Source organism: Fusarium phalaenopsidis (assembly GCF_050370095.1).
Source record: "Fusarium phalaenopsidis strain FUZ10S chromosome Unknown contig_32316, whole genome shotgun sequence".
Classification (NCBI taxonomy): domain Eukaryota; kingdom Fungi; phylum Ascomycota; class Sordariomycetes; order Hypocreales; family Nectriaceae; genus Fusarium; species Fusarium phalaenopsidis.
In genome coordinates this window covers 2,453,082-2,467,472 of record NW_028145399.1, presented here as the reverse complement: position 1 = coordinate 2,467,472, position 14,391 = coordinate 2,453,082, and the positions used below count along the sequence as shown (strand labels likewise).

At 47.1% G+C, this 14,391-nt stretch overlaps 5 protein-coding genes across 5 annotated transcripts; 2 read left to right on the top strand and 3 right to left on the bottom strand.

Annotated features, from left to right (window-relative positions):
* Nucleotides 1-24: 24 nt before the first annotated feature.
* On the bottom strand, nucleotides 25-900 carry LRP88_12365 (uncharacterized protein; the record flags this gene model as incomplete). The annotated part of the gene is made up of 3 exons (XM_083248759.1): nucleotides 25-122; nucleotides 187-624; nucleotides 675-900. The coding sequence occupies 3 exons, from the start codon at nucleotides 898-900 to the stop codon at nucleotides 25-27; spliced, it is 762 nt and encodes a 253-aa protein (XP_083096189.1).
* A 487-nt stretch (nucleotides 901-1,387) lies between these two features.
* Nucleotides 1,388-2,827, bottom strand: LRP88_12364 (putative xylosidase/arabinosidase; the record flags this gene model as incomplete). Its single annotated transcript, XM_083248758.1, has 1 exon — nucleotides 1,388-2,827. One exon carries the CDS (start codon nucleotides 2,825-2,827, stop codon nucleotides 1,388-1,390), a length of 1,440 nt encoding a protein of 479 aa, XP_083096188.1.
* Nucleotides 2,828-3,761: 934 nt separating this feature from the next.
* Nucleotides 3,762-5,447, top strand: LRP88_12363 (uncharacterized protein; the record flags this gene model as incomplete). The annotated part of the gene is made up of 4 exons (XM_083248757.1): nucleotides 3,762-3,942; nucleotides 4,010-4,305; nucleotides 4,353-4,671; nucleotides 4,720-5,447. The coding sequence occupies 4 exons, from the start codon at nucleotides 3,762-3,764 to the stop codon at nucleotides 5,445-5,447; spliced, it is 1,524 nt and encodes a 507-aa protein (XP_083096187.1).
* A 4,159-nt stretch (nucleotides 5,448-9,606) lies between these two features.
* LRP88_12362 (galactose mutarotase-like domain-containing protein) lies at nucleotides 9,607-10,858 on the top strand (the record flags this gene model as incomplete). The annotated part of the gene is made up of 2 exons (XM_083248756.1): nucleotides 9,607-10,442; nucleotides 10,504-10,858. The coding sequence occupies 2 exons, from the start codon at nucleotides 9,607-9,609 to the stop codon at nucleotides 10,856-10,858; spliced, it is 1,191 nt and encodes a 396-aa protein (XP_083096186.1).
* Nucleotides 10,859-11,175: 317 nt separating this feature from the next.
* On the bottom strand, nucleotides 11,176-12,150 carry LRP88_12361 (uncharacterized protein; the record flags this gene model as incomplete). The annotated part of the gene is made up of 1 exon (XM_083248755.1): nucleotides 11,176-12,150. One exon carries the CDS (start codon nucleotides 12,148-12,150, stop codon nucleotides 11,176-11,178), a length of 975 nt encoding a protein of 324 aa, XP_083096185.1.
* Nucleotides 12,151-14,391: the final 2,241 nt, after the last annotated feature.

Sequence of the window (14,391 nt, the reverse complement as noted above, 5' to 3'; positions counted from 1 at the left end):
TTCTCGTGATCCGTCCAGAGCTCATTACGGCTCGATCTTTCCTCCATTGAGAGCGGCAGCAATGAAGTCGTAGCCGATGTCAAAGTTGATCCCATCTGGGTTCGTAAAGTTTTCCGCCGAGTCTTATCATGCGGTTAGTACAAGTAACAGAGATTTCGGAGAATCTCAAGAATGGACAATACTCACACCACTCGTCGTTGGCTTCAGGATGAGGGCCTACAAGGGCAACCCAACCCTTGCCATAGCGAGTCACAGATGCCGCTACATCGCCGTTTTGCGAATACCTCGCCAAAACTCTTCCTGAGCCGTCGGCACGTAACTTGCTCTCGTCTAATCCAGTAATGACTGCACCTTCTTGAAAGTACATCCACCTCTTCTTTTCCGTCTTGCCAGAGACGAAAGTCCAGTCAACCTCAATGACCGTATCCTTGCTGGAAGTCACCTGCGCATTATCCTGAGAGGTCTCAGCATCGGTGTTAGAGCCCCTAGGCAAGAGACCAAATCCGGGCGAATCACCAGCCAGGTAAGCACCGAAACAGAAACCGAGATAGTATCCTCCAGATGATACAAAGTCTCGGAGAGGTTTCTTGTACTTTTTCAGGCTTGGCCATGACTCTTCAAGATCTGTGTATTCTTGTATTAGCTGAGAACAAACAATTTGAGAGGAGACTAACCATCACCCCCGCCAGGATGGGCATAAACCTGGACGCCTTTCAAGGTATGCTCGTTAATGTCAATGTCCTCTGTAGGGCCAGCAAATGAGACTTGGAACTTTAATGGGGAAGATTCCAGTAGCTCAGCGACAGCCTCAGGGCAGCCTTCACACGAGGCCGGCCCACGGTAAACCAGAGCTTTTGGGGGAGTTGTGCATGTTGTCGCTCCAGCAACAGCTGAAGCCATGGCTATCGTCGTGGTTCGCATTGTTGATCAGATTGATGAGGAGATTGATGAGGAGAATGTTGAGACGAGGAGAAATCGGCCGAGTGGAGATGGAACACTTGGAGAAGAAAGAAGAGGGTTAAAAGAGCACTTAAATAAGTAAAAGTATTATCAAGTCAGACAATAGTTATGTCCATGAGACAGTGCACGTTGGCTAGATTGATCTACGATACAGCCAATCAATGCCCTCTCTTTCCAGACTACGACAGAGCCAACCAGTGCTACGCTTACAGTGTCTCTTCAACCTCATAGCGGCTGACGCTCTGCATTTTCTCCACTGTTAGCGCGCTATCAGAAAGTGCAGATTGTTTAGCGGCACCTCGCTCGCTTGAGTCCTCTGCCGAGAGGAACACCAACAATGATCTACAATCTTATTCAGTGGCGGGATTCATGCAAGAAATGACTCTATCATTCTACGAGAAACCCAATCAATCTCTCTTCATCTAGTCTATTCTACAACCAGGTCAACAAATTCCACTCTCGATTCCTTCGCAGCAGTGCCGAAAGCGCCGATTACAGGCCCAACAAAGTCATGTCCAGTCATGTCCAGACTATCAATCTGGGCGAGCTCCTCCTTGGTCCCATAGGCAGAGTACCAAAACGATAATTGGTTCTCAGTGTAAGACATCCCGAATACTACCTTGGAGGAAGCGGCGGCGAACAATGACTTGACGCTCCTGGCCGCGCGGCGATCAATCGACCTAGCCTTGTTCTTGATCTCCCAAACAATTTCCCCATTCTGCACATCTAGAAAGATGCGAGTGAAGCGTAGCTCATCCTTGTAATAACAGAGGCCAGCTTCCAGGGTGTTCTCAAGTGCCGACGTATTCGGGACGTTGAGGATCACCGAGGCAGCACCATCCAAAAGTCTCTGGCGCTTTCCGACAAAGGACACCGGCTCGCCAGCTTGGCTCAATGGGGCCTTGCTTGTGATCAGGGCGATCCTTGAGCCATCGTACTTGTAATTCTCTTCAATGGGGTTCCGGATGTGAATGAGGTCCACTTCAGGAGTCAGAGACGAGCCACTGGGCTTCAAAGGCCAAGCAGGTGCAGGCTGTTTGCCACCTTTGATTGGCACATCCAGTTTGGCAAAGTCAATAGTAGGGAATTCTCCTTCAGGCCATTGGGCCGTAGTGATGACGGTTTCGCGACCCATGATGAAGCGGCCCTCCTTTGTCTTTCTGACACCCAAGCAGATAAAGTACCACTGGCCTGAAGGGTCCTGGAAAAGGTCTCCATGTCCAGTGTACTGGATGTATCCATTGGGGTCAGTCTTTCCCATGACTGGGTTATTTGGGTTGACCTCAAAAGGACCCCAGATGCTCTTAGACCTTGCCATGATGGTATGGTGATCAGCGAAGCATCCTCCCTCTGCTATCAGAAGATAGTACCATCCATCTTTCTTATACATATGGGGCCCTTCAGGAAAGACTTTGGTGATGCCCTCCCAAAGGAGCTTCTCTTCCGATAGCTTCTTGCCTGTCTTGAGATCAATCTCAAACTGTCGAATCTTGGTCTCTGGAGCAGGAGCTGCAGAACCGATCAGGTATGCTCGGTCGTCGTCGTCCCAGAAGAGACTCGTATCGATTCCGAAGAAGTCGTAAAAGATGGGATCACTCCATTTGTTCGCCCAGATATCATCGGTGGTGAGGATAAAGTTCTGAAACTCGTTTTCGAGGGATGGGAGTTCTTTTTTGTGGATGACGTTGGTACAGACGATGTAGAATGTGCCCTTGTGATATCGGATCGAGGGAGCGTAAAGGCCGCCCTGGGCTGACATGAGCTCTTCAGCGCCATCGGGGCCGTAAAGCTTGGTATAAGATTGCTGTAGACTCAGCTGACCAGCGCGGTTGATTGCGTTTCCTACAAGAGTCAGTTGGGTCTTCATTCAAGACATCAGACTCACCGATATGGGTCCATGTCACTAAGTCCTTGGAGGCATAGATGGGCAGGCCAGGGAACATATGAAAAGTCGAGTTGACGAGGAAATAGGTCCCATCAACAAAGACGACCGACGGGTCAGGGGCGAACCCCGGAATGATTGGGTTTGCATGGACGCGTTCCATGGCTGAGAAGAAGTGTCGTGACGGAATCCCCTGGTCGGCTAGTGCAGTACTTGTCCTTTATATGTGATTCTAACGCGTGTAGCTTCCTCCAAGTCATCATCTGATTCAAAAGACATGAGAGAAAATCTCAAAAGGGAAAATTGAGGCTCATTGTCGGGAAGATATTCGAGTCCAAGATGGCGAAAGAGGACGGCTAATCTTGTTCGGCTGATGATGTGCCCGGCTATTCCTATGACTCTCCAGCTGTGAGGGGAGATTCCCAAAATAGGAAAGTTCAGGCTTTTTGACGCGCCAAGACTCAATTCTCCGCGGAGAATAAGAGGCAGCTGGTCGAGACCAATCCTTGTCGTGGAGCACAGCTTCCAGCCGAGGAACTCACACGGCAGACCCGACTGCCCCAGAAACGAACGATTCTGTCATTCGTCTCCAGAAAATCGTCTAGAATGAAGGTCCTGAACCAGGTGGTTGGTAGTCGAGGGCTCACGTGCTGGCAACACCCACCCCGGATTGTCAAGCCCGAGGACAACTAGCGTCCGGGCAAACATGGCTCGTCCCACTTACTGGCAATATTTTGAGCTTTCTTTCGTCTGATACTAACAAGAGAAGCGTGAATCTCCCCACGGGGAACGGTGCGGATCAGGATAAATACGACCGCTTCCCTCGATCGAAGTCGACGTCTGCCTTCATCACTCATCCTTACCTTATCCAACTATTAACAACCTCCTTCACTTTGACAAGAATTTGATTACAATTACCATGTCACATGACGATCTTAGGATCAAGGACTTGTGTCCTGACCTGGGCAAGCCTTGGTGGCGCGCCCCCCATCTTCGGAAGCTGAATGCCTTCCTGATCGCCCCCTTTCTGACAAGTTACGTCGGAGGTTACGACGGCTCGGTCCTTAATGGGATGCAGACAGTGCCTGTGTGGCAGGAGGGTGAGTTTAGAGTGTTGTCTGTTCAGTTTTTATACTGACTTCGCAGATTTTAACCATCCCAAGGGAGGCATTCTCGGTCTTATGGTGACCATGCAGGTCATTGGTGGCATTGCTTGCCTGCCTTTTGCACCTTTTGCAGCTGACATCTTTGGACGTCGTCACCCTGTTGCCTTTGGTTCGGTCTTGACCGTGTTCGGTGCTGCTCTTCAGGGGGGTGCCACCAACTTGGGCATGTTTATAGCTGGAAGATTCTTTATCGGCGTTGGAGGCAGCTTTGCGGCGGTTTCTGCTGCTCCACTAATTGCAGAGTTGAGTTATCCCACTCATCGTGCCATCTTTACGGCAGTGTATAACACCAGTTGGGTATGTTGGCAGCCCCTCATGCAGGATCGAACTAACAAGTCAACTAGTACCTTGGTTCTATCGTCGCTGCCTGGGTGACCTACGGAACGTTTGCCATGCCCAACAGTTGGAGTTGGCGCATCCCATCCTTGCTTCAGGCTCTCGTCTCCGTCATTCAGATTTTCACCATCTACTTTGTGCCTGAGAGTCCTCGATGGTTGATTGCCAATGACCGAACCGAAGAGGCTTCTCGGATCTTGAGCAAGTACCACGCCGGATCTGACGAACCAAATGAGCTGGTTCGGTTCGAAGTGGCTGAAATCACGGCTGTCATTGAGTTTGAACGTGCCAATAAGTCGACTTCGTTTTTGCAATTCTTCCGAACTAGTGAGTAATCATGCCATTTACGCACGAATGGCGCTAATTGCTTTTCAGAGGGAAACATCCACCGGTTCGCCATTACCGTGCTGCTTGGTTTCATCATTCAATGGTGCGGCAATAGTCTAATCTCTTCCTATCTCATTCTGATCCTCAACAACATTGGCATCACGGACCCAGAGACTCAGAACTTGATCAATGGGGGTCTCCAAATCTACAATATGGTGGTTGCGACTACTGCCGCATGCCTGGTTGACCGCCTCGGTAGACGATTCCTCTTTTTGCTTTCGACAATTGGCATGATGTTCTCTTTCGTCATCTGGATTATCCTCTCGGCTCGTAACCAGCAACTTAACTACGAGAAGAAGGGTCTTGGTATTGGAGTTGTCGTCATGGTCTTTGTCTTTTATGCCTTCTACAACTTTGCCATGAATCCCCTTCCGATTGCCTACCTGGTCGAAGTCCTCCCTTACACCTTGCGAGCCAAGGGTCTAACCATCTTTAACCTAGCCCAGTTCTCCAGCTCTCTGTTCAACGGATTTGTCAACCCTGTCGGTATGGAGGCCTTGGGATGGAGGTATTATATCGTTTTTGCCTGCGCACTCGCTCTTTGGCTCGTCATCATCTACTTCCTTTTCCCGGAGACCCGTGGTATGAGCTTGGAAGAAGTCAGTCAGGTCTTTGATGGCAAGGAAGCTTTGGCTCGTACCCACGATGTCAAGCAGGCCACGTTCGCCGAGGGAGATCATTTGAAACACACTGTGGGCAAAGAAGAGAAGGCTTGAAGGCTCTGGAGTTCAAGACATCGCGATGTATGCCACGGATTGGGGGGATTCGGGCCATGCAGATACTGAATTACCGAGGAAGAGAGTAGCTAGTACTGAATGAAGCTTTTTGAACGACGCGACTTGATTACCATTCTTTCCCTGCAACGTGGACGGCCGTTGGATTAATTCACCCATGTTGGTAAACGAGAAACTGCTGAGCCGTTTTCGATCGAACCTACGTTGCCACGGCATTCACGCACTGAAAGGGTAAAGCTTCTGTTAGTTGGCTTGTGAGTGAGCGATGGGATAATGAACCACGCGGGTTACAGGAAAATAAAGCACTGCAAAGAGTTTGGCATATTCTTCGCTAAGGTTAGTCGTAAAAAAATGTGAAAATAGTAAAAGAATAAGTATGGAAAGAAGATCCAAAATATTGATGGTAATAATGTCTCCTCGCATTTATTGGCTGCTCTGGGGGCCGGATTTATTGACGTCATTTGTGGCGCACCTAGTTTAGCCACATCTTTACACCGCCACAGAAATCTCAAGAGGCGTGAGCCAGAACAATCAGGCTGAAAGAAATCAAGCCTCATCATAATCACTAAGCCCCACCCCCCAGAAACCGCGCACCCCCAGAAACCGCGCATCATTATGAATATCGCTCATTTGAAGCTTTATGTATAACATCAATTTAAACCACACCATAACATCATAAGAATATTAATTCTGGTATCTCTATAATCTCTAATTGCCACTCGTGATATAGGTCTACCTTTTTCCACTTCCTAACTTTTTCTAAGGTCTCCCTCGGCTTTAGAAGCTTTAGTATCTCCTTATAGGCCTTATTAATATTAGGAACCTTTATGAAGCGTTTATTAGGATTAAAGGGAATCTTTTTTCTTTTCTTAGGCTTTATTTCTTCTCTTTTATGCCTAAAGAGTATTAATTCTTATTCCTAACTCGCTAATATGATATTTTTGCGGTTTATATCCTTAGTAAGTTTCCTAATGTAAAAGACTGAAGAATAGAGATAATATAGTCTTCAAAGACTATAGGGTAGGTAATAAAGATAGGAGGTGAATAGGCAGTGGAATCAGTCTTTATAAAAAGCTGATTAGCTAGGTAAGGAATCATAGAGTAATAAAAGTGGGTCAAAAGTAAGATAGGGTTATAATAGAGAAGACCAGCTTCCGATTGGTGTTTTTATTGCTTGTCATAGTTAAAAATCTCAGGAGCTATTTCTAAGAGAAGGCCTTTAGCTTATATAGCAAACTGCTCGGAATCTATTAGCCCGACTCGGATAAAAGTTATACCGTCGGATAGCTCTGATTCCGGGCTTTGAGGCTATGTTGGTTTTGCTAGTAACGGATAACTAGAAGCCGAGTTATGGCATAATAGAAACTAAAACCTATAGGGTTTTAAACTAGGATATTTAAAACCGGATAGGAAATATCCTTTGGAAGGTTACGGCTTTAACGGCGTTATCGGGCTTATGATAAAGGTTTAAGTCCGAAGTTACGTGACCTTCCTAAAAGGGAAATAAGCCTAGAAAGGGCAGTATTAATACTCCCTTATATCTTGCTTACTTAAGCAGCTATTGCTTAGGTAAGCACTTTATAAGAAAGCGCATAAGCCAAAGTATAGGGTAATAAAATCCTAGGCTTATATATTATAAGCGTATTTTTCTAGAATTTTATTTATAAAAAACCTTCTTAGAAGTAAGGTATTTTACACCTAAAAAAAAGCCTTATTATATTATCTATCTTTAACGCTAAAGGGATATATTTAAGTAAAGCCTAAAGCTCTTATAATAATATAGGGGTCTTAAAAAGATAAGGGGATAGTAAATAAGCCCTCTTTTGCGGTATTTTTAAAGTCTTTAGTAATAATATTATTATAAGGTTTATTAGGGGCTTCGCGATTAATACCGGCTAAAGTCTAAAAGCCTTCTAACCTATAAGGATATTATTAGATATTATTCTTTCTTTTTTTGCCTTATAATAATATCATAAGAAGGTGTATTTACTAATAGGGGTATATACTTAGAGCGAGAAAAGCGAGGATATAAGATAATAATATTATTACTTTAAGGAATTAAAGATAGCAAGGTTAAGGGGCTAAAGAATATAAGAAGAATATAAGATAAGGTATAAGATATATATATTATTTTAATAGCACTTAAATATAAACTTATTAGTAATATAACTACTATAGCTATTAATAATAAGTAGTCTCTTATTTCCTTCCTTTGCTAGCTTTATCTAGGGGATAAAGATCTTCTTAAGCTATAAAGTCGCGATATAGTTATTAGTCTAGCCCTTTTCGCTATAGGTAAAGTCTTAATCCTTTAAGAAGTTAAGGAAATAAGGGTCTTCTAGAAACTAAGACTATTAAATTATCTTTTCTTTATAGATAACTAGGGGTATTAGGGCTTTCCTTATAGCCGAGATATACTTAATAATTATAATTTAATCCGTTAAGCCAGGGTTCTAAATAATTATATAATTCTTCTCTACCCTTCTTAGTATAAGGTTATTATAACTAAGACCCTCTATAATTCCTATCTTATCTATATTATAGCGGTTTTCTGGCTTTATCTCCTTAATAACCGGTACGGCGAGATAAGGAAAGAAACCCTAAATATTCTTAATTATTGCTCTATTAAATTAAGCTGAGTTAAGCCTCTGACCTCATAGAGTCCTTATACCTTTATTACGGCGCAGGAAACCCTCTATCTAGTGAATCCCAATAGGTTCTTCATTGCCGTTAAGTCTGGCGATGCGGCCCGTGAAGTTAATGACTTGGGCGTGACTCGGAGCGAAGCCTAGGTCGTCTTGGGCTATGATCCAAGCAGTGAGGTGCTTTTCCTGCTCCGCTGAGAGCTTCTGGAAGTGTTCATGACTTATGGTGCGACTTTGAGAGCCAGAAATGCGGCCACGGAGGGTTAACTCTGGTATGCCATGTCGCCCGGCAGTAGTCCGCACGGCCACGCCTTCGCTGACTTCCTGGAGAGCGTTCTGAACATCGATTTCAGTGTATTTCGCCATGAGGATTCTAAAAATATAAAAATTATCGTGATAGCTTCATTATTGCGCGAGAAATCACGGTCTGAAGATAATTGAAGATTAACGTGTTGGTGGGGAAAAAGGTACGCGGTTTCTGGGGGGTGGGGCTTAAAACCCATCTGCTCTTCAGATCTAACAGTTTCAACGGTTTACTGTCAAGGGAGCCCAATACATGTCTCAACTCCTATTTGAAAGCTTCAAGCTCATCCCGCTCTTTCTAAGATAAGTCAATTTACGATGTCGAGCCTAAACTTCGCGTTCAAGTGGATTCTTGATAACAAAATGCTAGATGCGTAGGGTAGCTCAGCGACAGACGTCGCCGATTTCGGAGGCAGGTGATTGGGTTGTTTCCGGCCTGTGTCTGTGTTGGCCCGCTCTCGCTTGTAAGCCCAGGAAATAGCCATGTCAGATTTATTCTTATTTAATGCATGCATAATAACGCATATGGTCAATACACATAATTATTCGTCTCTTATTTCTCATTCCCCTTGTGCCGTCTTTGCCTAGTCTCCTCCTACTACTATACCTAAACTGTGTAAGGGCGATGGCCAGGCTCTTCTGAGCTGCCGTAACAGTCGGGCTTTGCTTACATGGCTGGGCCTCCCATGACTATAATTCCCTTCCCTAAGTTGAATTTGTTTGTCAATGGTTCATAGCCATCAAGTTCGGTCAATCTCTCGGCGACATTACATCAAGTTGGGGTACCCCGCACGACGATCCCAATATCCCTGCTCGCGGAGCAACCTCAACATCCCCAGACCTGTTACTGATATCATCCTAACCAAGCGCACCAATGATCTCCACCGCGAAACCTGGGGAACGTTTGCTAGATGGGTCTGAGGTCCCTTGCAAGTTCATCGCTGCAACTCTCGGCATCGTGACCGAAAGTCAACGTGCGACAGGCGCACCACTCACCGATTATCATGATTCAAGCGGTCCAATCTGCATGGACCAGAATTCTACAATGTGGACCGCCATGTGGTTGGCGGAAGTTGAACCAGTTCTTCCGTAGTACTAGGACAGGGCGCCCGACTACAACAGTATAAAGTCCAAGAAATGTTCACACTTCAACTGTGCAACTCGTTCAGTCTCAAGCATCGACTCTCGTGACCATGCGGTTCAACCAGGTCTTCTTTCTTGCTGCCGCCCTCCCAGGGGTCCTCGCGGACAAGGGAGAAAAGGGTCCTGACAAGGATGGCAAATACTGGATCTCTGGTGACGGGATCGAGGCCGCCTTCATCCCATACGGTGCCTCCATCACTAACCTCCTGGTCAATGATCAATACGGAATCTCCAGAGATGTCGTTGCCGGGTTCGACAATGCAACCCACTACAGCATTGATGAAGCCCATCCTCACTTTGGTGGTGTGCCAGGCAGATATGCCAACCGAATTCGGAACAGCACGTTTGAGATCGACGGAAAGAAGTACAAGGTCAAGCCAAACGATAACCCGACACCCGAGGCTCCTGAGGGTGCAGACACCCTCCATGGAGGACCTGATGGATGGGACTATCGCAACTTCACTGTCGTCTCCCACACCAAGTCCAGCATCACCTTTTCCATCGTAGACCCAGACGGAAAGGAGGGTTTCCCAGGAGAGGTGGTTTCATACGTCACCTACACGCTTACTGGACGCGACTGGGATATTAAGATTGTGGCCCTGGCAACAACCAAAAAGACACCAATCATGCTCACCAGCCACACTTATTGGAACCTGGACGGCTTCTCCAACAACGAGACAAGCACGGTATCCAACCACACTCTACACATGCCCTACAGTGGCCAGCGTGTGGCTGTTGACAACATCCTCATCCCCAATGGTGACATTATTCCAAACAAAAAGGGATCTGCCAACGACTTTTGGAGTGAGCCCAAGCAGATTGGTGATCAAGAGAACAACTCTGAGTTGAAGGGCAACTGCGGCTTCAACTGCACTGGATATGGTATGTGATCTTGTTCAGTCTTAGGACAACCGTTAACATTGCATAGATACCTGCTACATCGTTAGCCGAGAACAACTTGGCAAGTATGATTGGCGAACTGAGGGCCCCGTGGCAACCCTCTCTTCATCTTGGTCTGGAATTCAGCTCGATATTTACACCGACCAAGACGCCTTTCAATTCTACAGCTGTACTCAACAAAACGGTGCCATTCCTCTCAAGAAGACCCAGGGACTTCATGGCTCGTCTGACTTTCCTCGTACGATTCCCAAGTATGGCTGTGTCGTGATGGAAGTGCAGGACTGGATCGATGGTATCAACCATCCAGAGTGGATGAGAGACCGAAAGCAGCTGTTTGAGCCTGGTGGTGATCCATATGTTCTGCAGGCTCGGTACTCTTTCAGCCTCAAGGGCAAGGCTTGATTGGCTCAGGACTAGTGCAACGTCGAGGTGACCTTCTAGAATTCTGAATGGAAGATGAGAGTTGTAAATATTGCTTGAATGTGCCTGACAACTTATTCTGCAAGTCACTTGATGTAATTAATCCACAATCCTGGCACACAGAAGTATCTTAAACGTTCAATTGGTTCATTAGTTGTCATGTACAACGTACAGCGACCGTTATCTACATCTATTTACATGCATGTCATTAATGAGTGGCTGGTATCTATTACCCGTCTAATATCCGATCCAATCCGTTCCTGTCCTGTCCCATCGTATAGTCATCCAGTAATCGTCGTCTAATAAGTGTAAACGGGCTCAGGGCCAAGGTTGCCGTACTGTCCCGAGCCAAAGGGGTTGGAAGGGGTAACCTTCTGGCCGTTGACATCAGAGACACCAAACCAGGCCAGCTCCTTGCCCTTGACAACAGTGATGACAGCAAAAGCAGGAGCGGGCTCAGTGACATAGCCCCAAGAGACCTTGTAGTCGGAGCCGTCGGTGCAAGGCTGGTCAGACCAGCTCTCAGTGGCAGCATCAGCACCGGGCATGCGGATGACGGTGCATCGTTCAGTCTTGCCGTCAGCCTCAATGGCGAAGTTGTAGTCGCATCCGGAGTTGTCCTCGCCACAGTATCGGGTCAGGTCCTTGATGGACCAAGACTTGCCGTCGACAGGCTTGGGGCTGGGGTAAGTGACATCGCCAGAGCCACCAGTGGGAGCGGGAGGGGCCGGAGGAGCCGCAGTTGAAGAGGCGACAGGGTAGGTAAAGTAGGAGGAAGGGCAAGATCCGGGGTGGGCAGGGTTGCAGCCTCCGGGAATGCCAGGGATAGGAGTAAAAGTTTCCTTGACTGTGGAAGTCTCCTCGACAGTCACTGTAACCTTGGAGTAGGTAAAGTAAGAGGAGGGGCAGGATCCGGGGTGAGCAGGGTTGCAACCACCAGGGATACCAGGGATAGAGGTGAAGGTCTCAACTGGAGCAGTCTGAGTGTAGGTGAAGTAGGAGGAAGGGCAAGAGCCAGGGTGGGCAGGGTTACAGCCACCTGGGATCTCAGTCTTGGAAGGCTGAGCCAGAGATGCAGTGGCACTGGCGCAGTACTCGCGGTTGCGAGCGTTGTCCTCGCCTACGCAAGCGGTAAGGGTGCAGCTGCAAGCAATCTCGGGGGTTCCAGCAGCGATGCAGGCCTTGTAAGCATCCTGGCACTCATTACGGCGAGCAAGGGGAGCAGCAGAGGCAGCAGAGGCCAAAGCCAAAGCGACAACGATGTTGTTGATCATGTTGATGAGTAGAGTTGAGAGTGTTGAGTGTGTGAGTTGATGATGAGATGGATTGTAACTGAAGGAATCAGATGCGTTATATATACCTTTACTTGCCACAAGAAGCGGAGCAGTACCGTAGTTTGAAGCCTACCCTCGTATCGGAGATAGTGTCAAGTCTCCATCGAGTGATTAGTTTACCAGCCATCAACCACGCGAACAGGGCTGCATGTTTGACAGGTTGATGGGTCTGATGATCTCATGGCCTGGACTGTGGGGAACCCTTCAGCTGAATTTACCGAGGGCAAAAGTCTTGGCTGCCTTCGTAGTTGGGAGCTAGAAGATGTTGGTCGTGAGAAAGTAAAAAGACCCTCAACGGGACGGCCCATTTGACGTCAGGATCATGCTGAAATAGCCTCAACTTGGGCACCGACCCATGGCCCTAATCAGGATTCTTCAACCTTAACCGTTGCTGGGTTAGCCACGCTGCCGAGGTCCCGATCACTCCGGACCCGCCGTCCTGCCAACCTCTTTGATCGGCGACGAGGCTCCACTAATACGAGGTCCGGATGTCTAACTTTTGCAGGACTTGACCGGAAGAGGTGATTGAGATGTTGTTGGGCTCCAACCACCGGGATTGAGATCATGTTTCTTTGATTTTGGATACACGGATCGAATCAACGTGTCACTGCTTGGTGATAAACCGGTTCCAATTGAGAACAAGCGCACGGCATCGTGGAGAGGTCTCATTGAGGCAATTGGGTCGGTAGAGTAACAGCTAGCGCAGTCTAGACTTTCCAAGGGGCCCGTCTTGATCGCTATCCCTTACATGAAGTAGCTGCATCTAAAGTCTTGACTGAAGGCTCGTATCGACTTTCACCGCATGGTGTTTTGGCACTAAGACCAATGCTACCGCCACCAAGCTATACGAGCATCACATACCAGAGAGAATAGATGAAAAGTAGTCGGTATAATGTTGATACGAAAATTAGTGATATCGCACTAATCTTCCCCGAGAGTGCGGCATGTTCCGAGGTAGGTAAGTGGATGCATATCGTTCAAGAGGTTGGTGGACAACAGGCCAGTGTTTTTGTCGTCGGGGTATCTGAATGCAGACTTAGCAGTCATGGCGTTTGGCAGTATTTGTCGAGTTTTGGACGTTAGGGACGACATATCACAACTGTCTCGAAAGAACACAAGGCACACGTGTGTTGCTGCGGCTGAACTCCCTCACTGCCAATCCCGTGGCACGTTATCTTTGAAGACACAGCGATCTTGCACCTTTGTTTTAAACCTATGTCAAGGTTCTTTGTTCGTACAGGATGGGGTTGCAGAATGATGTATGTAACCCGGCACTGTCGTTTCTGTGTGTTTCTTGTACCCTTGTAGATAGCAACAGCAAGAACCTCTAGCGCGAATCGGATTTGACTCGCCCCTGTCAGTTGACGCAATGGTACGAGTAGAAAGCAGCCCATGTCTGTAGACAAGTGATTAGATGCCAAGTTGAGGGATTATTGTTGATGAACGTCACTTATCTTATCACCATAGAGAGTAACCTAGCGGATTAAGCGAAGAATTGCGGAATATTTGATTGAAATATACTTGCGAGGCTTGACGTTTTGTAGATATATACTAGGTAGTTTGGCAATAATCAGATATTAGTTGTCCAAAGACAGGCGCAGCCATGGCAAGGATGCTGGGGAAGAATTAGATACAGCAACACCCAGACTCGCCGCCTCGTTCATTAGTGCGTAAGCCGTCAACCTTTTGCCAGCAGCCATAGTAAGTTATTATAGGTTATGGCGTTTTCCAATTGGGGTTTCACCGTTTCAGGTCGGCATGTGTCAATCCCTGTGTCTTTTGTTAACGTGGCTGATGGCTTCTTTTGGAAGCGTCACCAAGTTTACAAAAGCGAGTCAATTGTTACTTCGCAGCGATAAAAATTTGGATTTTGCTATCGGTCAGTAATTTCTCGTCACCTTTGTTTCTCTCTGGGCAGACCGTTCCTCTTACCCCTTGCTTCCGACAGGGGACCTCGTTGAAGCATGTCACTGTAATCTCAGATGCGTACTCTAACGCCCACTCTTATCCACGCGGCGAACATCTGAGAGTCTTGAATTCCGTTCTATCCAACATGCTTTCGTTCAACCTTCGGGTCAACTTGAGCCTCATCTCGGCTCAGTATCCCTATCTAAGTCGGGATTTGTTTCCTCAATTCATTGGCGCTCACTGATTGGCTTCATTGATATACTATCGGAACCG